Source organism: Phaseolus vulgaris, unplaced genomic scaffold (genome assembly GCF_000499845.2).
Source record: "Phaseolus vulgaris cultivar G19833 unplaced genomic scaffold, P. vulgaris v2.0 scaffold_23, whole genome shotgun sequence".
NCBI lineage: Eukaryota > Viridiplantae > Streptophyta > Magnoliopsida > Fabales > Fabaceae > Phaseolus > Phaseolus vulgaris.
This window is the reverse complement of record NW_027174092.1, coordinates 301519-327060: the sequence shown is the minus strand read 5'-3', so window position 1 is coordinate 327060 and position 25542 is coordinate 301519. Positions and strand designations below refer to the sequence as shown.

The window sequence follows — 25542 nt, the reverse complement described above, 5'->3', positions numbered from 1 at the left end:
AGATCTTGGCAAACTCAGATATTTCTTGGGGATTGAGGTAGCACAATCCAATACTGGTATTGTTATCTCTCAAAGAAAATACGCATTAGATATTTTGGAGGAAATTGGGTTGATGAATTCGAAATCTGTTGATACTCCCATGGATCCCAACGTCAAGCTTCTACCCAATCAGGGGAAGCCTCTTTCAGATCCTGAGAAGTATAGGAGATTAGTTGGAAGATTGAACTATCTCACTGTTACTCGTCCTGATATTTCCTTTGCAGTCAGTGTGGTGAGTCAATTTCTTAATTCTCCATGTGAAGATCATTGGAATGCAGTCATTCGTATAGTGAAGTACATTAAAGGCTCTCCTGGAAAAGGTTTGTTATATGGTCATAATAACCATACTAAAGTCGTTTGTTATTCAGATGCTGATTGGGCAGGATCTCCATCTGATAGAAGGTCAACTTCTGGTTATTGTGTCTCCATTGGTGATAACTTGATCTCTTGGAAGAGCAAGAAACAAAGTGTTGTGGCAAGATCTAGTGCAGAAGCAGAATATAGAGCTATGGCCTCGACTACTTGTGAGCTTATTTGGCTTAAACAGTTACTTAAAGAATTGCAATTTGGAGAGGTTACTCAAATGACACTGATATGTGATAATCAGGCTGCTCTCCATATTAGCTCAAATCCAGTTTTTCATGAAAGGACAAAACATATTGAGATTGATTGTCATTTCATTCGAGAAAAGATTATATCAGGAGATATCAAGACTGAGTTTGTTAATTCAAATAATCAATTAGCAGATATTTTTACTAAACCCTTACGAGGACCTAGGATTGATTACATTTGTAACAAGCTGGGTACATATGATCTATATGCACCAGCTTGAGGGGGAGTGTTAGATATTATTAGATATAATTATATATTATTTGATATTATGAGATATTATAGATATTGTTAGATATCTCATATTTATGTAATGGGCTTAGCCCATATGTTTCTTTTTCCTATATAAACATAACCCTATGTGTTCAATATACACAAGGGATTTACCCTATTCTTTCTTTTTCTTTAATACATAGAAACTCTGTTAAGACGAGACAAAGGTAAGTTAACTTTTTCCTATTTAAGTTTGTGAAAATTAAGTACCCCAATAAGCAAATACTTACTGCAAAAAAACCACAGTAGCCCATCAATTCATCTGTGTCAAGAACTTTGCTCCGGAAGGCACTTCCTTCTAAAGCCATTGGAACAATTTTTAATTCTATAGGCCGTAAAAGAGCTGTCTTCTCAGCAACCTGAAAATTTAATGAACAGTTTTTTAAGTCCAAAGGTAGGAACAAACATTAGTTATAACATAAGACTTTTGATAAACTAGTTATCAGTTATGAACCTAGTGAAGTTATTTGTTTTTGTTACTCTTGGTATCTTCTGTTTCCCTTGTCATTGTCCATTTGCATTCAAATTATGTAGTTTCCCTTTTAGGCTCACACGTAAACTATCATCATTCAATAAGCTATCACCAAATCCCCACATCCCCACCTGCCTTTCTGCATGCCATTTATTTGCTTTATCATTAATCCTCTATATTTTAAGGGGGACAACCAACCACTTAAATACTCCACCAAGCATCCCATACCCAAGTCCCTATCAATTATAAATGACAGTTGTTGTAGATTCAATGGCATCATACACACTCTCCCAAAATATATAAGTACTTCTAGTTCAGAGACAGAAGACTACTTATTTCAATAATGTAAGGCAGTTACTTTCTTATTTCAAAATATTTCGGTTTCTTGGTAGGCACAATGAGAATAAAATCTTTTGGTGGTGTAAATTTGTGGTTATTTGGTGTATTTAGTTGGAGCAAAATGTTAAACCCTCCAACACTGTCCTTGTTCCCTTACACTTATTTATTACTTAAATGGTTTTTTGTGCTGTATTCATGGTTGTTCAGTAGAATCACCATTTCCTTCACAGAGACTGGGTACTCAGCCTTGCAGATTAAACATGTTTCTTATTCTTTGTTGTACCTTTCTTTCATCCTTTGTGGGATTCTTACCATCACCCTAGTTGAAACTTTCACCATATTCTTGGTGGAGCACTGTTCTATTTGAAAAAGAGAAGGTAGGAAAAACCTTTTTCCAGTCAACATAATCAATAAGCTGATTATCCATGGTTTCCTTTGCTGCCAAGTATAATATTTTTTCTCTCTCGGCTTGTGTCGGTCTTTGAAGATGAAATATTCTATCCATGCGACCAGGCCTCTGCAAGGCCTCATCAATTTGCTTGAGATTTCTTGTAGTAGCCATCAAAACAACCCCATCCTGTTTCTCAAATCTGCATTGAATATCAACCAGTTATAACTTACTCCTGCACATATGGCATATTTTCATTCTCTGACTGTCAAAACAAGCAAAGACTACAGGTTACCCATCAAGTTCCACGAGGAGTTGATTGATGAAAGTTTCATGATCTTGATTTTTGGTATGAATATATGTACCACGTACACCAGCAAACAGATCAAAATCCTCCACAAATATTATCACAGGAGCCTACAAAAAGCAACAAACAAATCAGGAAATGAGGAGACATAATGTAGGTTAAAAAATCAACAAACTCATTCAACCAGACAACATACAATATATAGCATGCATAAATAGAAAATAAGTTACAAAAATTGGACACCAAACAGGGAGAAAAAATGGATGAGAAGGATAGGTAAATGTGTTTGATAACAAAACATTATCTACATTGTCTACATTAGAAAGATAGGTAAATGTGTTTGATAACAATGTTAATTTTTTAGCATGTATTAAAAGAAAAGAAAGAATAGGGTAAATTCCTTGTGAATATTGAAGACATAGGTTATGTTTATATTGAAAAAAAAAACATATGGGTTAAATTCATTACATAAATAGAAATATCTATAATAAGTCATAATATCTAACAATATCTATAATAACTCATAATATCTAACAATATCTAATCATATCTAACAATATATAAAAAGAAACATATAGAAAATATGGGCTAAGTCCATTACATAGATAAAAATATCTAACAATATCTATAATATCTCATAATATCTAACAGAAAATAAAGATTACATGCATCATTTGAGAGAGTTGAAAATATAAATATATTTACTATTATTTCCAATTTAACCTATCTTTGAAAAGGTTTTGACTCACCTCCAATTTGGAGGAAACCGTACCAGAAGTGGGGCCAGTTGATGTTTGGCCACCCATTCCAGTCCAGTTCCAAGATTGTCGGAATGAACATATTAACATAAAGGCCAAATGAACAAATGTATGATGCATAAACTGACTGAATCAAGTGTATCAAGGTACAGTAGCAATAAAGGCCAAATGAAACTAAACCATGAGAAGTTCATATAGATTTACTTATATAATTGATAACGTATTAGACTCATAATTAGGCATAAAAATGGTGAAAGATAAGAACATAAGAAATAAATATTAAGCTGGTTTAAAGAGGATAACCAGATCTCTTGCTGTCTGAAACAATTCACGGACATTGGAGGCACTTTGTCCAACCCACAGCCCAGCCTCCAATTGCTGGGCCTTAATTTCAACAACAGGAACCTTAGCCTCAGCAGCAATAGCCAATGCTAGAGAAGTCTTACCAGTACCTCTCTCACCTACAATAAGAACACCCTGCAATACAGAAAACAGTTCCCAAGAGTTGCTATTGGTGTTTCAAACCAAAGAGTATGAGATATTAGTTATTTGATGACTGGGTCACCAAAATGTTGGAAAGGCAATCAACTACAAGTTTATATTGCTAAGAAATATCATCATTAGAATAGAGAACAAAATATGTTTAATTCAACCCAAAGACTAGAGGATGGCCAAAGACTGGACATCAAGAGTGAGGTTTGAAGGATTAAACAACTATATATGGCCCAACAGCAAGACCAAGGTGAGCTAAGATAGTGTGTCAAAGTTGAATTGAAAACAAAACGACTTAATTAAATGCCAAAAGCTATAGACCAAGGGAGGGGAGTAAATACCAATATTTTAAAACCAAACAGATCAATAAAAAAATTCAAAGTTCAATGGTTTGATTATAGTTGAACTTGAATAGGTATTAATAAAACAATATCAAAAAATATAATAGCATAAATTAATAAGCTAAAAACTAGAAATCAAAGATAATTTATAGGTTCTTAATATTCAAAGAATGCATAAAACTTCAAATCAAATATATCATAATATTTATGTCTAAGTTTCAACAATACACTAGTAATAATATCTATTAAGAAGGACTAGTTTACATTTAGAAAAAAAAAGAAAATCAGAAATTTCTTTAGGTTGAATTTTGACTTTTTTAAGAAAAAATTAAAATAATGTTGTATTGGGTGTTTTTTGTTGACCCTTTAGGTACCATTTCTTTTGTCAATTTTAACTTATTTTTACTACTTTTACCAATTCTTTTACCTTTTTATCCAGACCAGCCATGTCATTCATTGAACAGTTGAATTGCTCATCGGCTTCCTAATATGATAGATTAGTGTGGTCCGATTTTCAAAGTCAAAGGTAAATATTAAAGCTCTCATGGAAACGTTATTTATTGGAGTCTTGTAAATTTTACATCAACTAGTCAAACTTATGGAAATGTTATAAGTAATGACAATTCTCACCCCATAAGTTAGCTTTCCGGTTGAGTTTTGCTCAAGTATGGAAATGTTGTTTGCCTATTGGATCATCATTATTCAATTGCTATCAAACCCTTCAAATATATGCAATCCTGCAACCTTTATGTTGGAGATATCTAGTCCTCAAGTGATCAATTGTGTTTTAAGATCTCACAGGGATTTTTCCTCAAACATCATGTGCCCATAGACCACAATAAAACAAAGTTGTTGAACTCAACAATCATCATGTAGTGGAAACGGCTCATACCCCTTTCATTAAAATGTCCCACAACATTTTCAGGAGTATGCCATTCTTACTACATGAGATCTAATTAATGACATGCTCTCATCAATCCTAAACAATCAGATTCCTTAATTTATCTTGAATAGTAAATAGGACCTTCAACCCATTCCTTTACGTGTCTTTGGGAGTACATGTTTCAACCATGACCTCACTATAAATAAAAATACATTGTCAACAAAATTCCTAAAATATATTTTTCTTATTACTTTTGTCTCTAGAAAGGCTGCATATGTTTCTATAAGAACTTTGATTTTACTTTCTTAAAAATACTCCTTTCTTTTCTTCCATCATTGAAGATATTCCTCAAGAGGTTCCACCTATACTTCCAACCCCACTTCTTGCTCCTGTTCTAGCACCAATTTATATTCCTTAATCAACTCCATTACTCAAATATCATGACACATACTCACTTGGCACCCCCTCTAGCAAATACTACATCGTAATCTCTTGCTCCAAATGTCATTCCACTATTGTCTCATGCACCCAAACTCTCTTTAACACTTAACAAATGTATTATGTACACTTGTAATTTTAATCCTAAACATCACTCTAATTGTCTATGTCCCTCCTATTACTCTTTTATCTCTTCTTTGGATTTTGTCTCCCTAGTCTATAGGTGATGTCATGGTTGACCACAATTGGAACAAAGTTTATGCAAGTAGAAATGGTTGCTTTATAAGCTAGCAACACAAGGAAGCTTGTCCCCTTGCCTGCGAACAAATCCACTTTTGGGTGTCAATGGCATTATACAATCAAGATAGCATTAGATGACACTATTGACCGCTACAAAGTTCGCGATAACTAAGGGTTATGTTCTAATTCTTAGACTTGATTATGGTGATACTTCTTTACTTTTGTTCGTCATTTCCTCACTATTGGTTGTCATTCATCATTTGCCATTTCGTTATTGGACATACAAAAGTTTTTTTTCATGGAGCATAGCAAGAAGATGTGCATATGGAACAACCCGATTTTACATTCTCCAAAATCTAACGCCTTATATGTAGGTTGCACCATTCCTTGTATGATTTAAAGCAATCTCCTTGGGCATGATTTGGTGGAAATCTCCTTTGCTCTGCTTCACTTTGGTATGACTAATGAAGTTGATCCCTTAGTCTTTCACCTTCATTCTATATCTAGACTTTGCATCTATCTTATTGTATATGTTAATGATATTGTCATCATCGGTTATGATTCTAACGGGATCATGCATCTCTCAAGTCTAATCTCCATAGTCAATCTCAAACATAGGACTTTGGTCTACTCAAGTACTTCCTTGGCATTGAAGTTCCCAATAATTTACTGCTGTTTTAATTTCTTAGAAAAATATGCCATTGACATCCTCATAAAATTTGGCATACTTGGTTGTCGCCCAAGTGACAATTCTATAGATCCTAATGTGAAGCTTCTTTGGAGTAGGGGGAGTAAATTTGGCAGGAATTGAAAAATAAGGGAGCCAAACTCTATCCACGCCTATTCCCCTGGAAAGGTAGGGGAAGTGTTTCGAATTTCAGAATTGTTCTAAGATAATTACATTGAAATATTATCATACCTCTAAGTCTCCTTCAATAGCATTTACAAGGATATATAACAGTATTATATTGCTCATATTTCCCTTCCCTCCCATTGCAAACGAAGCAACAAGACCTCACTTCTCCTTAGAACCAAATGCAATAGGTGCCATTCAAGCAAGTTAACATATATAAACACAGCTGACAATAAGACAATGAAGAGCATAATAGAATTAAAGTGAAGTAAGGAACTTGTCAACAAATAGACATCAATTTGACCAGGTTTTAATTTGTTAGATATTATTAGATATTATTAGATATTATTAGATATTGTTTGATATTGTTAGATATTTCTATCTTTATAATAGACTTAGCCCATATTTTCTGTTTGTTTGTTTTTTTCTATATAAACATAACCCTATGTGTTCACAAGGGATTTATCCTATTTTTCCTTCTCCTTTATTTTAATATAATTTTTTTCAGTTGATCTATTATGAATAATAAATGATAAACTTGTGAAATTCATTGGAAAACACAAGAAACTGACTCGGTGAATGAAGCACACAACAAAGGATGGAAGACATGGGCTTAGCCCATATTTCCTGTATTTTTTTTTCTCCATATAAACATAACCCCTATGTGTTCAATATACACAAGTGATTTATCCTATTTTTCCTTCTCTTTTATTTTAATATAATATTTTTCAGTTGATCTATTATGAATATTAAATGATAAACTTGTGAAATTCATTGGAACACAAGAAACTGACTCGATGAATGAAGCACACAGCAAAGGATGGAAGACGGTGACTTCAATTTATTTTTTTGTCCACTTTTTTTAATCAGAGAAGAGGAAGGGGTGAGTGAAAGAAAATTAACAAGAATTATTAACTTAAAATCTCATAGCCTTTCTCACCCTTAACTGAACTAAATAAATAGGCTTAACTTAAGCAGGTTTGAGTAATTTCAAGGTTTCTTTAATTGAAAACAAATATTTTTGTGCATCAATTTACAAGGGTGCAGGAAAAACCTAAAAATTGATAAAGAAAGTTATCACATCCCAATTTTGCAAGAATATATAGAATAACAAAAAAAGAATCTTCATGCAATATCATACCCGAGGCGCCTGTGCACCCATTTCCTGGAATGCGCTTGGATTCTGCAAAAATGCCACAACTTCATTGATTTCCTCTTTCATAGACTCAACACTAGCAAAGTTCTTCAATGGTATTGGTGGTTTCTTCACCCGCTGCAGAACAGCTATAAGTCTCAGTTGTTTCCTAGATGAGAGTATTATCCAGTATTAAAACATAGAATAAAAAGTTCTCAAGCTTTAACCTTCATCTGTTCAAATGCGGTCTTTATGGGATCAATGCCATCCTTTCTCCTCTGCTTGATTTTTTTCAATTTTTGAGAAATGTAATACTTCTGCAAGATAGCCAAAAAGAGAGAATTAATACTCAATTAAATCTTGCACCATGGTAACATAAATCTGTGCACTGGTCCTCATTCCATTTAATACAGGTACAGACCGACAAATACAAACTATACTGGCTTAGGACCACCCAATTTTTATTTTTTAGGTGTGTCTGCAACAAGATAAATTAGTATCATATCTGATGATATAACAACCACATACATTAGAGAAAGCACTAAAAATGAGAGTGTCAAGAACCAACCCACCTAAAAGCTTAACCTGTAACATGCCCAGTCACACAAGAGTTATAAGGACTAAAGCACGGACAAACTAAGCCCAATTTACCTTCTGAAACTTTAATTTAATAGATAGGGGTAATCTAGATCAAACTCACTTGGTGTGTGTTCTGAGCAAAAATACAAAAAGAGGGGTAAAAACCCACACCCCACGGGAACCTATGGACTGAGATACAACAAAATATCAGATTTTATAAAGCTGTACAATAGATAAAAAAAAGAACTTTTCTGAAAATTCCCCCTCAAGTTAGATCATACAAATTGTATGCACCAATATATATATATTCTAATAAGTAAATAAAAACACCTAAACTTTAAAACATGTTCTGATTAGATTTAATAACCAAGAGGTCCAAAACTCAGAAGCAAAAGCTGCAACAAAACAACCAATAAACAATCCCAAAATAGCAAACAAGCCAATCATCATGCCAAAAAACAACAAAGGAATCAAACCAAATAAGTTTTTAACTGTTAGATATAATTAGATATTATGAGATATTATAGATATCGTTAGATATTTCATATTTATATAATGGACTTAGCCCATATGTTTCTTTTCCTATATAAACATAACCCTATGTGTATACATAAGGGATTTATCCTATTCTTTCTTTTCCTTTAATATGGTATCTAGAGCATAGGGTTAGAGTTCAATTTTTATTGGTAAACCCACGGTTCACTGGAATTTTCCAGCCACCGCCGGACCCTCGCAGGAGCGAGCACCGGTGCTGGAATAGCTGTTGGAGCCTTCATCTTTGTTGCTGCAACCAATTGACCGATGACTGGATTTGTCCTTATCCTCTATGGCTTCTTCCGCTCCCGCTGTCACTGTGGCTTCTTCCGCTGTCATTATGTCGAATCCGTCTATTTATACTAATTATGTCAATGTTCATCTCTCCATTGACAAATTGGATGGAACCAATTATGACACTTGGGCATCAGATATTAAATTATGGCTTAAGAGTCAAGGTTATGTTGATCATTTACCCATCCTAATGTTGCTGAAAATGAGGTTTCCCGTTGGTTGAAAATTGATGTACTCATCTTTAAAACAAATTTTTCGTACCTATGAGACATGTTCAGAAGTTTGGGAACAAGCAAAATTATTATACACCAATGATACTGAACGTCTTTATGGTGTGTCAAAATCTTCTCACAGTTTTAGATGACAAAATTCTTTATTCTATTTTATTTCTACATGACCCTCTCCACTCTTTATCTCCCAAAGCTTTTGGGTCCACATGCTTTGTTCATAATTTTAGTCCTGATGTTGATAAATTATCTCCTAAGTCACACAAATGTGTCTTTTTAGGGTTCACTAGATCACAAAAAGGATATAAATGTTTCTCACGTTCTTTAAACCGTTATTTTATTTCAGCAGATGTCACCTTCAGTGAATCTTCCCTTTACTTTAAGTCTTGTCCTTCTCCTTCTATGTCTTCATCTAATCAAGTTACTATTCCTCTTGATGTGCCTAGTGCACCTAACGATTTACCACCGCCACCAACTCTTCAGGTGTATAGTCGCCGTCAAACGTCTCATCGTCCATCTGCTAACTCCCTTCTGCCAACACCTCATCCCCCTCCAGCTCCCACAGTTGAACCTTTGACAGTTGAACTTGATCTTCCTATTGCTATCCGTAAAGGTATATGTTCTACCTGTAATCCCTCTCCACATTATACTGCTTTGAGTTATTGTTGCATAATCAAGAGAATTATTTTGTAATTAAGTGCAGATTTTATCAGAATCCCTACATCAGTACAAGAACCCTTAAAAGTTGAGAATTGGGTTCGAGCCACGAATGAAGAAATGGATGCATTAGAACGAAATGAGACTTGGGAGATTGTAGAGAGACCAAAGGATAAGAAGGAAGTGAGTTGTAGGTGGATATACAAAGTTAAGTATCAGTCTAACGGCACATTGGATCAATATAAGACAAGCTTCGTTGCAAAAGGGTACACCCAAACCTATGAGATCGATTATGAGGAGACTTTTACTCCAATGGCAAAAATGAATACAATTAGGATTATTCTATCCTTGGTTGAGCGCTCCTTGGTTGGGAGATGCATCAATTTGATGTTAAAAATAATTTCTTGGATGGAAGCTTGGAGTTAGGAGTGTACATGAAGATTCTACCTGGTTATGGTGCAGTTAATGAAGAAAATAAGGTGTGCAGACTTAATAAGGTTTTGTATGGTCTTAAACAATTACCTCTTGCCAGGTTTAGAAGGTTTACCCAAGCTATGTGAACCAAAATCATTCCAAGTTCCTTAAGGAAAATGGAGTTGTTCATGAATTAACCTTTGTGAATACCCCTTCAACAAAATGGGGTTGCAAAAAGGAAAAATTGTCATCTTCTTGAGGTTACTAGAGCTCTACTCTTCCAAACGTCTGTTCCTATATCTTACTGAGGGGAAGCGGTCTTGATTGTCACTTTATTGCTTATGACCACATTCTATCCTTCTGATCCGGCCAGTTGATTAAACGCAAGAATGCTGCCTCGTCACGATATTTACTCACCAGCTACAACGCCACGTGTACCTCAAATCCTTGCTCCAGAATTCCTCTGCTAGAACCTGAAATGACAGAATGGCGCCACTACGGCCGGTGGCACTCCGACGCTCAAGTCAACAACAAGAACACCAAAAACTCAGAGAAACTAGACTCTGTAGAACCGCGTTCAAGTGCTCTCTGTGAGAAAATGAATCGTAATGAAATGTGTACCCTGTAATTCTGTTAAGTTCAATTTTTATACCTGGATTTTCTCTCTCCAGACAGTTACACTTTGGACACGTGACTCGCATCCAACTCTACACGTGTCATCATCTGGGCGGAGGTAACTTAAGCGTCATTTCTATGTATCTCGTTACACGACTAAGTTGCCCATACAAGAAAATAACCTAGCGCGTAACACACCCTGGAGTGCACACTGGGATGCAACAAAGTACACCATCTCTGTAGTATTGCCAAGTGCCACCTTCTTTACTGACACGCCATGCACGTTCTAGCTAAGGAAACCTCGTCATCAATGAATGTCCATTCTGGGCAACCCCATCACCGATGAGCAAGCTGCTTCCTCCAACTCACCTCTCATGCTAGGACATGAGCATCTTGTATCTCAACTTTCTATGTTTTGTGTTGATGCTAATAAACATATCCACCGAACTTATACACCCGAACTTCCCAACAGCTTTTAAGTAAGCTTTACCGAAACACCCGGCGATGTGCTTCTTACGGCGATCTCTGACCACCTGATCTTCCATTACCTAACACGGCGATGATATGAAAATCTGGTGACAACCGCCTATGTACGCTGAAGAACGCCGCTTCCACAAAACGGCGACTATGTTAACTTCTTAGCCACTCATCTTTTTCTTGACCACGTATCCCGCCAAGTACGCCCCACATAGTCACTTGATGTCCACGTCATCACACCCGATGACCTGATCGGTACACATTCTATTCTCATTTTGACTAGTCTTCAGAATCATGTCTTTGGTTGTCCTGCTTTTGTCCATGTCCATAGTCCTTATCGGGGTATGTTAGATCCTCGTGCCATCAAATGTGTCTTCATCGGTTATGCCCCCAACAAAAAAGGGTACAAATGTTATCACCCTCAAAGTCAAAGTTTATGTTTCCAAGGATGTCACCTTCCATGAAACAGAGTCTTTCTTTCCTAGTTCTCAGCATCAGGAGGAGAGTATTCAAGCAGCTAAGGTCCTTGAGTTGTCACATTTTCCTTTGTTGTAGGATTCATTCTTAGGGAGAATAACAAAGACCCTGTGCCAGCATCATTACTAGGGAAGAATAATGAGGACAAATACTTTGGGAAACAATATCAACGAATGAAAAAGAACATGTCCTCGTCGAACAACAACTTCAATTTTTCGAACCGGAGGTAAGAACTTATACTCGTGAGACTCTTGAGGACACCTTAAATGAACCTAACCTAGATGATTTACCTATTACCTTGAGAAAAGAAAAAAGATCTTATGCCAAATATCCTATATCCCAATTTGTGTCTACAACAAACTTTCTATGTACCACCAGAGTTTTCTTTCAGTTATTGATTCTATCAGAATCCCTACATAAGTACAAGAAGCCTTAAAAGATGAGAACTAGGTTTGAGCCATGAATGAAGAAATGGGTGCATTAGATAAGAATGAGACTTGGGAGATTGTAGAGACCAAAGGATAAGAAGGCAGTGGGTTTTCGGTGGATATACACAGTTAAGTATCAGTCTAATGGCACATTGGATCGATATAAGGCAAGGTTGGTTGCAAAAGGGTACACTCAAACCTATGGGATCGATTATAAGGAGACTTTTGCCCCAGTGGCAAAAATGAATACAGACAGAATTATTCTCTCCTTAGCAGGGCACTTTGGTTGGGAGATGCATCAATTTGATGTTAAAAATGCCTTCTTGCATGGACGCTTGGAAGAAGAAGTATACATGGAGATTCCACCTTATTAGGGTGCAATTAATGAAGGAATATGAAGTGTGCAGACTTAAGAAGGCCTAATATGGTCCTAAACAATCACCTCGTGCTTGGTTCAGAAGGTTTACTCCAGTTATGGTATACATTCACCAGCTTGAGGGGGAGTGTTGCATAATCAAGAGAATTATTCTGTAATTAAGTGCAGATTTCATCCTCTATTTATTAGGACAGATTTCATATTTTTTAGTGATTTAATTTATATAGTTTTAATTATCAATTTTTTTTCCTTAATAAGGTCGTAAATAGTCTATAAATTTAGACTGTAATCACAATTGTAAACACATCTCAGAAATACAATCCATCTATTTCGTTCAACTAAATATTCTACAAAAAGATTGTGGCATCTCTAGTACCTTGAAATTTTTCTTTTCAACCAGAAGCAATTCGTCTAACTTGAGTATAACACAATATTATACAACCATCAAAAAATTAGGAAAAATTTTAAAAATATAGTATACACCAGATGTAAGGTTTTAATATTATTGATGAGAATAAACAAAAACTAAAATGGGAAGCAGATGCTGCTCTACTTGGTAAGAAATCAAGATTGTGGCATCTGTAGTACCTTGACATTTCTCTTTTCAACCACAAGAAATCCATCTAACTTGAGTATAACACAATATAATATCACAATACAACCATCATAATATTAGGAAAAAAAATTAAAAAAGTTAGCATACACCATATGCAAAGTTATTATTGAAGAGAATAAACAAAAACTAAAATGGCAAGCAGATGCTGCTCTACTTGGTAAGAACTCATGATCATTGAAGGGCACTAAGTAAGGCAATATGTCAAGGATGTTGAAGCAGTAGCAATAGTGATTCTGAAGTGTGTTCAGGGTGGCATATGATGTGACCTGTGAGTGCGACCAAGCTACCTGAAGTCGTTGTGAACTAGTGATAACATAACCCAAGACTTATTGAACATTTTCAGAATTTAAATTAAGCAATAAAATGTGTCACCACCACCAGAAGTAAAACCTACATTCTTATCAACATTAGTCAGTAGACCTTATATATTGCAACTTATAAGTCTTTGTTTAAAACCTAAATCCGGTAAATTCAAGTAAATAATTTTTTTATCAGTCCACTCAGCAAAATTGAAATAAACTCCAAAATGATAGTGGCTTCTGCAGTACTTTTAAGACTTTCATTTTCAACAGAAAGTGATCGGTTTAAATAGAGCATAATATTAGTGCAACATAATATGAATCCACAATACAACATGAACTTGGTATTAATGGTAGCCATATAAACTAGGAGCAGGGTTTTAGGAATTCTCGAAACAGTGATAAGATAACCACCAGAAAATTATGCAGAAATCTAAAAAATAACAAAATGCAAGAACAAACTTATACCACTCGCCGCAACTTCTGCCTATTTGGATCTCTTCGCAAAGGCCCAAAACCAAGAAGGCTAGGAAGTCTTCTCCTCATAAATTTGATCACATGAAACAAAACAAATCCATATATAGCAGCTCTCACCAAAAACCAAAAAGACCATGAAGTTTCTTCATCCTCATCAGCTGATTGTCTGGATTTAAAATTTGATTCTGCCTCTGATTGCCATTTCAAGTACCATGTAGTGTCAACTGTCTGGTATATTTCCTCTGGCCAAGCCATCCCCAATTGTATTCTCACCTGTATCATAATGACAACAAAGGCTTAACAAATTTATTAGTTAAAATTAATAACCTCAATTGCAAATGGAAAGCACTGAGTTCAACAATACCGGGTATGGGACCAAAAATTCCACAATGGGAAACCCCATCACCACCATTATGTCATCAGTTGTATCCTTAATTTGGGTAAAGATCCAATTTTTCGCATATGTGACAACTCTAGAATTCCACAAGCCACTACAAATCCCATGAGATACTCTTAATACCAAGAGAAACTGTTGGCGGATATTCAATTCAGAGAAAGGAATCCACATTAGATGAACCGCTGTTGGAATACCACATGCAAGCATTTTCATATAAAGTTCATCAAATCCCCCCAAATCTTCAAAAAGCATCTCAAATTCCTGAAAAAAGAAAGCATATTGAATAATCACCAAACAAGAAATAAAGCCAAAAAAGAATTTATCAATAAGAAATAGCATATATACAACTACAACCTTTATGTCTACATAAAATTCTTTGTCCTCCCCTTTTAATACGATATACATGGCACCCCAATCATGCCTAATGCGAACATACTCTATTAACTTTTTCGAGACAGCATAAGGAACAGCCACTGGATCCATTTCCCATCTCTTCTTCCCTTCATTATACCAAGTCCTTGAAACTACTCTGTCGCGGTCCAAAAGAATCCGTTCCTGCAATGGAGAAGTAGTAAGTAGGAACAAATGAAAAGAAAACTGTAATGCCTGATGACAAACAACAAGAAGCAAGCATTCTCCGGCTTAAAGCCTAATAATAAAAGGCAAAAAAAAGTTCAAATCCAACATCTTGCACAAAAATGTGTTGAACAATAATATATCCATCATTAACACCTCACAAAAATACATAAACTTCTGATCTATGTCACTCCATTGATATGACTAGAGAAAAGTCACATGAAAAGAACCACTACAACATACAACATAATTATTAAACAAGACGATCTTCAAACTGCAAATCATCTATTTTTTAACTTGCCCTTTTGAAATTAGATTATGGTCTTGGCTTCAAAGCATCACGGATCAGCAGCTGGACACTTCAACAATTAAGACAAGTATACTCCCCAATAAGAATAGGAGTAATTTGGTGGCAGCAGTGATGTTATTTGTTGTTGTTACTCGTACAGTGGCAGAAAAAATGGAATAGTGTAATGGTGGGATGGAGTGCCTCCTTATTTTGTCTTTGATTTTTGTAGTGATAGTGGTCTCCCACATTACAAATTTTTTAGTTGGTTTTGGTTGGGTCCCCCACTTTTGTATTTCTTTTTTCTTTTAATAGTATTAACAATGTTACATATGATCGGTTCAAGTTGTAGTACTAACCTAGTTAGGGTTGTATAGTGTTACAATAACATTCTTTCCTTTTTATTTAAGAGAAAAGATATTGACTACTGATAACTAACAAACAAGTGAATGAATCCCATCTGAATTTGACATGTTCCATCCCATTCTATTGAATTAGAAGTATTTATCGATGTTTTGAAAACTGGATCGGCCAATTAGAACGGTGAACAATTCTTAGGTAACCAGTTCAAAGAAACCACAAAATCAAATTGAAGAAGAACCCCAAACCAATAAAAAACCGGTCTAAAGAAATTCAATTAAAAAATTTCAATAATAAATTATTTTAACTTTTTTAAAAATAAGAAACAACCTAAATATTTGTCCTCGTCTTTTTATTCTACATATAACTTATTTTTGTTGATAAACATTGATGACTACTATTGAAATTTTAATTTAAGAATGACAATATATTTTATTTTAATTTTTATATTTCTTAAATGTTGAGAACCTATAAATTTATGTTTTATTTTAGCTTTTAGCATCATTATGATGTTATATTTATTAATGTTATTTTATATATTATTTAATTATGATAATAATTTCATTAATATTGATCCGACTCCAATTCAACCTTGGTTGAACCATTGAACCTTGATTCAGTGCCTTGACTGGTTCAATGACTTGTCTGATTTTAAAAACATTGGTATTTATGATACATTTGTGTTCCAACAATTCCAGTGAATAATTCACAGAAGATAAAAAATGAAACCCTTAGCATTATCAACATTTTGAATGAACTTTTACATATAGTTATCCTAAAATAATGTATGCCAATAATATTACTCAAAATGTCCTTGAAGAGATATCAAATCTTACAATAACTGACTCGATGATTTAAAGTTTGAATCCATGATAAGCTCCATTTGACTATCTAAATTATCAGATAAAAAAACTTAATTTGGCAAGCATGCATAATAACATATTCATGGGATTAGAGAGTCTAATAGTCCACCTATATGGAAGATATACTCTATGAGGACGCATAGGATGTAGAAATCAGATCATGTGGTTGTTATGTAGGACAGTTATGCCTTTAGTTATGCAGGATGGTAGTGTAATAGCTGTATTTAACTCTGGCAGACAGTTATCCAGAAGTTGGGTCTAATGCAGTGTAGTTATGTAGCAGTTATGCATCCTAATATAGAGTGTGAGGAGGATGACGAGGCAGTTATTAGGTAATTTGGACAGGGTGAATTTTTGTAGAAGTTTCTCAACCCTGGGACATAATTCCTGCTGTAACTTTTGTAGGGCTCGGTGTTCAATCATAATAAACATTACTTTAATTGGTATTATATCACATCAATAAAGAAATACAACGAAAAAGTGAAATGGAACTTCCGAACCTGTCTTTCAGCCACATATTGTCTGCAAAACTCAGCATCTTTTATTAAATTTTGTTTTAAATTTGCCTTAGCTTCTTCACGCCATTTCTTCCAACCATGGTACAGATGGAGACCAACAGCTTTGGGAAGCACAACCTCCTTATTTCCAAACATCCATTTTAACTCAACTTCAGGAAAGCCCTTAACCACATCTTCATCTGGTGAGTAAATAATACTGCGTTTTTCCTTGCCAAACTTCTTCATTTTTTTCCTTATCTGAGCCTCTAAATTCCTCTGCTTCTCCCTGGAATCTTTAAGAACTCTTTTTAAACGATGGGCAAAATTAATAGAGTCTTGGTGAAAGAATGGCCCAAGATCTTCAACATCCAAAATGCTAGGAAGAATTATTTGTTCTGCATATTTTCTATGCACAGTTTCCAAATCTTTTTGAATGACAGATTTTGAGAGCCTGGTAACCGAGCCAGTAGGCAAACTGCAACCACATGACAAGATGTTTGCATAATGACATACAAATTCAATAGTATTATGCTAAAACTAACTCACATGACAGAACAATTGATAATACTTGCCAATGAGAAGAAGAAAATGTATTCAATTGAATAGATATTAAACCAGCACAAGAGAGTGTATTCTATAAAACTCTACCACCTTAGAAATAATAACAGTAATTAATAAAAACTCTTTGTATCCTTATAGTAATTAATAATTGATAACATCTCTCATAACTCAACACTCCCCCTCATGCAGGTGAATGGATATTTATCATAGCATTTTGCATGTAACATCATGAAACCGTTTTGTGGGAAGCCTTTTTGTAAACAAATATGCCTGGGACATAGGAAGTCGTTATGAGACTATTATCCAAATTTTATTTTAAGAAGAGCCAGTATATCTCTATGTGCTTAGTCCACTGATGTTAAACTGCATTGTAAGCAATACTCATAGTTGATTTATTATCACAAAAGAGAGTCATAGGTTCTTCACAATTCACTTTAAGATCACTCAACAATCTTCAACCATAACAATTCATTCACACACCCCTTGTGTCATAGCTCAAAATTCAGCCTCCACACCAGACTTTGCAACTACATTTTGTTTCTTACTTCTCCAAGTCACCAAGTTTCCTCCTAAGAATATGCTATACCTTGAGATGCACCTCCTATTTGTGACAAACCCAGCATAGTCTGCATCAATATACATTTCCATATTTAATTTTCCATCCTTTTTGAACAACAACCCCCTTCTAGGCTTTGACTTCAAATATTGAAATATGATACTCAAAGCCTATAAATGTCACTCTCTTGGATCATGCATGAATTGTTTGACCACACTCACAACATAAGCTATGTAAAGTCTAGTGTAGACTAAGCAAATAAGCTTCCCTAAAAGAATCTAGTTTTGTTCTATAGGAGATTTGATGGCCTTACAATCAATCTTACCAAATTTCTCCGAGGTCTAGATCATATTTCCTTAAAGAGGTAAAGATGTCCCTTTTTGAGTAGGTAACTTCTATCTCAAGTAATTACTTCAATTTTCCTAGATCATTCATCTCAAACTTTCAAGACCAATTTTTCATGTCCATCATCCCCTACAACAACCATGTCACCTACATAGACCAATAGAAGAGTAAGTTTCCCTCTTAAGGAATGTTTGATAAACAGAGGAAGGTCACCTTTTCTTTGTCAGTATCCCAAGGAAATCATAGCCTAAGTCCCCCAAACCAAGCACGAGTGACTGTTTGAGTCCATACAATGTTTTCTTCAACTTGCGCACTTCATTCCTTTCTTCAATAGACTCAAAGCTAGGTGGAATCTCCATGTAGACTTCTTCCTTTTGATGCCCATACCAAAAGGCCATTTTTGAAATCAAATTGTTGTAGCACCCAACCAAAATGCGTTGTAGCTCCCAACCAAAATGTGTTGCTAATGAAAGGATGATTCTAGATGTATTCATCTTTGCTACTGGAGCAAACGTCTCCTTATAATCAACATCATAAGTTTGATTATATCCTTATGCACCTAACCTTACTTTGCAATAATCCAATGTGTAATCAAATTGATACTTCACAATGTAGATTCACCTGCATCCTACACCCATTTTATCATGTGGCCAGTAATCAATCTCTCAAGTATGATTCTTTTTTAACACATCCCTCCCTTCACTCATGGCTTGACCCGAATTCTTAACATTCAATGCCTCTTGAATGGATGTATGGACTACAATTGCATTGATAGCAAAGAGAAAATTAGAGTGTTGCACAAAAAGGTGTTTAGTGAACACAAATTGAGAAAGAGAAAATGTGGTACAAAACCATTTTCCTTTTCTCAAGGCAATAAGTTACCAAGGTTAGGCTCACAGTTATTATTCAAGGAATTTTCTAAAAGTTATGAACACTTACCTTCAACTTAGATGATCAGAGTTGTTCTCGAACCAAGTTAGATTCCTTTTGTTTCCTCTGGTATTGAATACAGAAAAGACTCTCTACCATTAATATTTGATGTTAATCCTAACACAAGAACATATTTGTCCTTATCAGAAGCATCCATGTGAGGTGTATAGGGGTAGTATCAATATGACTTTTGTACCAAAGAGACAAAAGACGACCCACACGACTTGGCTTCTATAGATATCTTTAAGCTCAACATCACATATAAAAATATTTGTTTCTTCAAAAGCAACATCCATATAGGTATAAACTTTTCGACTTAGAGGATGGTAAAAATGATATCTTTTTTAAGGACATAAAATGACAAGTGTCCAAGATGTTGATGGAGAAACCAAATTTGAAAGGGTTAGAAGTAGTGGAAGACTAACAAAAGACATTCATTTCTTTACTGAGACTAGTTCCCAACCCTTGGAGATAGTATAACCTTCCTTGTTCCTTCCAATCATCCCCCATGTGCAAGATTGAAAAAAACCCAATGAGAGGGAAAGAATGTTACTTGATAGTCTAGGTCATGAGAGAGTTTGTAAACAAAAATAAGGTTATGAGAAAGTTTTGGAACATGAAGGACATATTAAGGGTTAGATGGTAGATGAGACATAGTGTCATGTCCAATTATTGGAACATAAATCCCATAGCAATAGTAATGTGGTTGTGGTTACCAGAAAGACAAACATGATGATAAGGAAAATAAGGAGTCATATGGCAGGAGTATGAAGAGGCGGCAAGCAACCCAAAATCTTCAAACGTACAGAAGTTACACCCTGGAAATTCTAATATTCGTCCTTGACACAAGTAACACAAAAAAACTCACCCGCATCCTACCCTGATCTCCTCGTTCATCTTGCTATGAAAACTAAACGATAACATAAAATTGCTCTCAGAATTAAGGAATACACGTACAAACACATCACAATAAAAAACGCATTCATTCAAGTTATCAAGACATGTGACCTTTCGAAGTCCTTGCGCCTAATTTCCTGTTTCAACCTCTCCACTAGCTGTTCACACTCCCTCTCTATGAAATTGATTTCCCTCACTCCATAACTCAACGCCAGCGTCTCCTCCCTCGAAATCTGGTCCTCGATTTCCCCAACTCTCTCCCACACCCCATTGTACTCATTCTCCATCTCTCCCACAGTCTCCTCCAACTCCTTCATCCTTACCTTCTCCTTCTCATTTGCCACCGCCTTCGCCTTCAATCCATCGTACTCCGCCGTCGCCTTCAATATAGCGCGGAGAATCTCCCCGGACCGTTTCCACAACGCCTTCTTTTCGTTCCTCAGCTTCTTCAACGCGGGGTAGAGCCTCCCGTCAATCTCTTTCCGCATCTCTTGTTTCTTCGATTTCACGGCCTTCAACGCCGCCTCCACCTCGCTCGCGTCACCATTCCCCTTCCTAGCTTCATCTACGGCTCCCAACAAAAATGACACCGTCTCCAACAACTTATCGGTACAGTCCGAATACTGATGACTCTTCGCTTTCTCTTTCTCTTTCTCGGCGCCTATCTTTCCTAATAGACTCCACGGAACTGCAATTGCGAGTGCGGGAGGAGGAGCGCGGAATGCGCCGAGCGCGGAGAAACCAACGGCAAAGCAGAAGAGCGCGCGAACGAAGTGTTTCAAGAAAACATCGTCGCTAGGAGAGGGTGCGAGTGTGGTGGACTTGGCAGCGGAAGTGAATGGTGGAGTAAGGGTGATGGGAGCGAGTGAGAGTGGGGTTCGTGGTGTTCGGCGGTGATTGGCGATGAATGTTCGGATAGGAATGGGGCGAACAGAAGTGAAGAGAGGGCGGTGGGGAAATTGAAGTGGCGAAGAAGCGATGATGGAGTCCATGAATGTGGTTGTTGGGCTTAAAGAAGAGGAATGAGAGAGGAGGATATAGACATTGAATTGAATGAAGTGAAAAATGCGCTATCCTGCCACAACTGCAGGAACAAGAAAGGGGGAGGCATTTGCCAAGGGGGGATAGACAAATGGGTCATTGGGTTTTATTTTAGCCGATAATACTGCTTCGAGGCTTAAGACAAAAATATGCTGCTTCTTCCTCCACTTCCATACCTTCTTGTGTCACCCCCATAAATTTTTCTTATTCCAAAAATACCCTTTTCAATATTCCGGATTACATAATTCGGAAGTCTTTTTCTAGATTCAGAATTAGCTTCCAGATTATGTAATCCGGAAGTCTTTTGTGATTAGCTTCCGGATTACATAATCCGGAAGTCTTTTCTATACATAAGATTAGTTTTCGGATTATGTAATCCAGAAGTCTTTTTTTCATATGTGTTATTAGCTTCCGGATTACATAATCTGGAAGTCTTTTCTAAATATGAAATTGACTTTCGGATTATGTAATCGGAATCCGGATTACATAATCCATAGACTTATTATTTCAAATCCAAGGGGGTGAAAAAGAAAAGGATAAAATGTTATTTTCATATTTAATATGGGGGTGGTACAAGAAGGTATGGAGGTGTAGGAAGAAAGAGTCCAAAAATATAAGTAGCTAGTGCGTAGCGAGTAAAACTACACTTGTTTGTGAGCTTCATTTGCTAAAAAAATATTTAGGATCGCCACATCCTTCCCGGACATAGATATTGTTTAGCATTAGGTATGCATTGTATGGAGTCATTTATCATTCATGGATTTGATTTCTTAATGACAACTATGTGTGTGGTAAGATGAGAAGAAAATGGGAGGTTTTGTGAATTGTTAGTAAATTACATTTTTACTTTCAATAATACATTCATGTGAAAAATGGAAGTTCACCGAGTTATTCCTGTCAATAAAAACAAAGACATTCTCATAGTGATAATCTGTTATAAAACTATATGTTTAAAGTATAATGACTTTGGTTTTTATAATTGATTATAGTTAGTTATGATGATGTTGCTTAATTCATTTGAATTTGTGTTCGGATACCATTCATATATGAAATTTTAGTTCTACAATGAGATAAATATTAATTACGTATTTATTGTTATAATTCATTATTTTAATATTTATAGGTTTATATTTGTTTTTTAATGGACTTGAGATCAAGAGAACTATTGAATCTTTTTTTGGTCAGTTAGTCTGCCCCTCACTCCTTCTTCTTGAATGAACTCCTGCAACGTTCTTCCACTCCTCGTCTTGGTGAAGTTTGGGCTCGGATGGTACCTGCAAAAGGCACTTTAACGCTCAAGTTAGACTTCGACACTCGGCCCTCAGTATTTAGTACTAAATGATTGCGTATCTGATCCTTTGGAATTTGTTCTTATTTATATAATTATTATGGACCTTTCATTGTTAGGTTTGATCAAAGAATTAATTTGTAATTAAGAATGCATTATTTAATGCTTAACCTTTGATTAGTTTGTTAGTCTTCTGCGTGATGGTCTCGGTCAGACTCGACGGAACCCTAAACTTGACTCGGTCTTACAGGCTGACTGGTACACCTGCCCCCAAGTTCGAAGATGTTGAATTTGAAGAGTCTTTGTGAGGGTTGAACTTTCCTAGACGAGATGTGACGTTGGTGGCCCCAAACGCGTGATGTCACACATAATGATTACTAGAATTTTTGGTGCCATTTAATGTGGGTGATTGGATTATATAATTTTGTAATAAATCAATTATATAGCTATTCTTTGTATTGTCTCATGCTATTAGATAAGGCTTGAGACCAAGTTTACTATCTAGTAACCTAACAACATATATACATTTGGGTTCATATAAAGCACTGACAACACTGCAACTTTAAAATTTCTCATTCTCTCTCTTAGTTTCGTCTCTGTGCAGTAAACCAGTTAGCACCAACTAATTTAACTATTTTAACTATGTATCTATTGGAAATGATTTTATTGTTTGAAAAGTGTTATTTTCTCCCTTTAAATATGAAAATGTAGTGTTATATCTATTATATGTGTGTATAAGATTGCTACAAAAGGTTTTGTATATGAAGGTCTGTTATTTCTTTAAATAATTGAAAAAATCTAAATTTTAACTTATTTCAGGCTGCCAAGGAAGGGGCAGAAAACAAGAATTAACTTCATGTTTAGAAGAAGAAAAGACAATGAGGGTGATTTATTTTCCGTAAATGAAAATGTAGAAGCATGACAAAGTTTCTTCATGCCTACTATTTCTAACTTGGTTATTTTACCTATAATGTACTATTTTAATTGTATTGTTTCACCAACATTCTAAATGTTTCGGTTCATTGTGATATTGAGGAAGCCAAGACACGGGAAAATGAAAAGCTTCACTTTATTACATTATTTATTTTTTTATTGACATGTATAATGTGTTTAAGAATATAGACGTGTTTTTAACATGGACAATGCAAAATAATATCTAAGATACTTAGGTAATTATGAGGTAGTGAAATTGAGAAAGTAGAGTGACAGAGAGATTAGGCAAATGATATCTTTTTTATCAAAAAAGTATTTTTCATATAATTACCTATGTATATATATTTTTTAATTGTATAATAAAAAAAATATACTTATTTTATTCAAAAATTATTTTTTATTAATTTTTTAAAATTAGTATTTTTTTTGTATAATAGAAAATATACTTTGTATTGAGAATTTTCTAAAAAAATAAAATTAAATAAAATGGCATGCAAAGAGAATATAACTCAATATTTTCCTCTTTTATCTAGATTAAAATTTGGATGAATATATGACGTGTAAAACATTATTTAAATTTTTTAAAAAATAATACTTTTCTAAGACGATCATTATTAAATCTATGATAAAAAATATTGTTTGTCATAAAAAATAGCATATTTTATGACGGTTAAAATATTATCTATCATAAAAAATGATGATTTAATGTGTTTTTATGATGGTTATATAACCGTTATAGAAAATACATATTTTCTATGTCTCGTGTATCTATGACGGGTATAAAATCCTCATAAAAATGTATGTTTTAACCGTCATAAAATGTCATTTTTTTATTTGTGGACTTACATAACTGTGAAGAGTCTGTGGTATCCTTAGTCATTTGTTTTTCAAATTGGGTTGTATCAAACATTAAATATTTATCTCATCTTCAAGCAGCATATCCATAGTTTGTTTGACTTATCAAGCTTAAGTTAAAGAGTTTTTACTCAAATTAGAGTAAACCAAAGGATCATAGGTAGATAGTATTTCCAAAGTTAACATAGAGGAGTTTCAGAATGGTTATTGGCGCGTGTCAACAATTTTTTTTTTTTTTGTCTAGATAGTAAAAAATGATAGATAAATGAAATGGAATTAATTTAAGAAAAAAACAAAAAATTGGTAAAATTTTAAAATATAGTAAAGTATTAAAAAAGGATTAAATTAAAAATAAGAAAATGTGTTTTACCTAGTTTAACAAAACTCTAAAACACGTTAAATAAAACATTATAATATTTTTGTCTACCTAAAAAAATATATAGTTTCAAATAAAATTTTATAAATATAAAATAAATAAAATATACTAATTCATTTTCTCCTCCTCTATTTTTTCTCTCTCTTAACACCCACTTTCTCCCCTCTAACTCACCACTATCTCATGTTGATACGACCCAAATCCACAAGAAGATGACCAAGGATACCAACTATGAAGGATCATCTCAACAATCAAGGGAAGACCTCGTAAGTAGGAGGAATGGACAAGGACTGGAGCACCTAAAGTTCTTCCTACTAGTCTTCTTAAATATTTAGAAAAATGTTGTAAATAAGTTGGGCTCATTTGTAGGGGTCAAAATAGTATAAATAAGCTAGAATAAAGTGTCTTTAGCATAGTAGGGGGTGTGGGTAGCATTCTAGCTTGTTCCTAGCCCATTTGAAGGCATTTTGACCTAGTTTCTAGAAGAATAAGCCTAGAATACGGGATTGACTTAGTCAAACCCTATGACTGCCCACTTTTTCCTGTTTCCCATTCTACCATTTTTTCTTCTTTTCCAAGGCTCCTAAATCTATAAATAGGGAAGCCTACCTCATGTATTGACATGTTGAATGAAGAGCAAAGTTACTATACACAAATTGTGTTAGAATTGTGAGTGAGAGATTTTCCTCCTAAATTGGTCTTATCTTGTGAGTGTTGTGAGCTCTCAAGTGGTGGCACATACAC

At 34.9% G+C, this 25542-nt stretch overlaps 1 protein-coding gene across 1 annotated transcript in view; it reads right to left on the bottom strand.

Annotated features, from left to right (window-relative positions):
* Positions 1-21492, bottom strand: part of LOC137817239 (probable inactive ATP-dependent zinc metalloprotease FTSHI 5, chloroplastic) — a 41112-nt gene extending 19620 nt beyond the window's left edge. Inside the window, exons 1-11 of the mRNA XM_068620485.1 lie at positions 20417-21492; positions 17020-17491; positions 14789-14989; positions 14402-14695; positions 14029-14310; positions 7795-7884; positions 7574-7705; positions 3489-3662; positions 2416-2537; positions 2121-2322; positions 1152-1280 (exon numbers count right to left, since the gene is read on the bottom strand). Of these exons, the coding sequence (XP_068476586.1) occupies positions 1152-1280; positions 2121-2322; positions 2416-2537; positions 3489-3662; positions 7574-7705; positions 7795-7884; positions 14029-14310; positions 14402-14695; positions 14789-14989; positions 17020-17491; positions 20417-21297 (2979 nt within the window). The 5' untranslated portion in view covers positions 21298-21492. The remainder of the gene's footprint in view (positions 1-1151; positions 1281-2120; positions 2323-2415; positions 2538-3488; positions 3663-7573; positions 7706-7794; positions 7885-14028; positions 14311-14401; positions 14696-14788; positions 14990-17019; positions 17492-20416) is intronic.
* Between the last annotated feature and the right edge of the window lie 4050 nt (positions 21493-25542).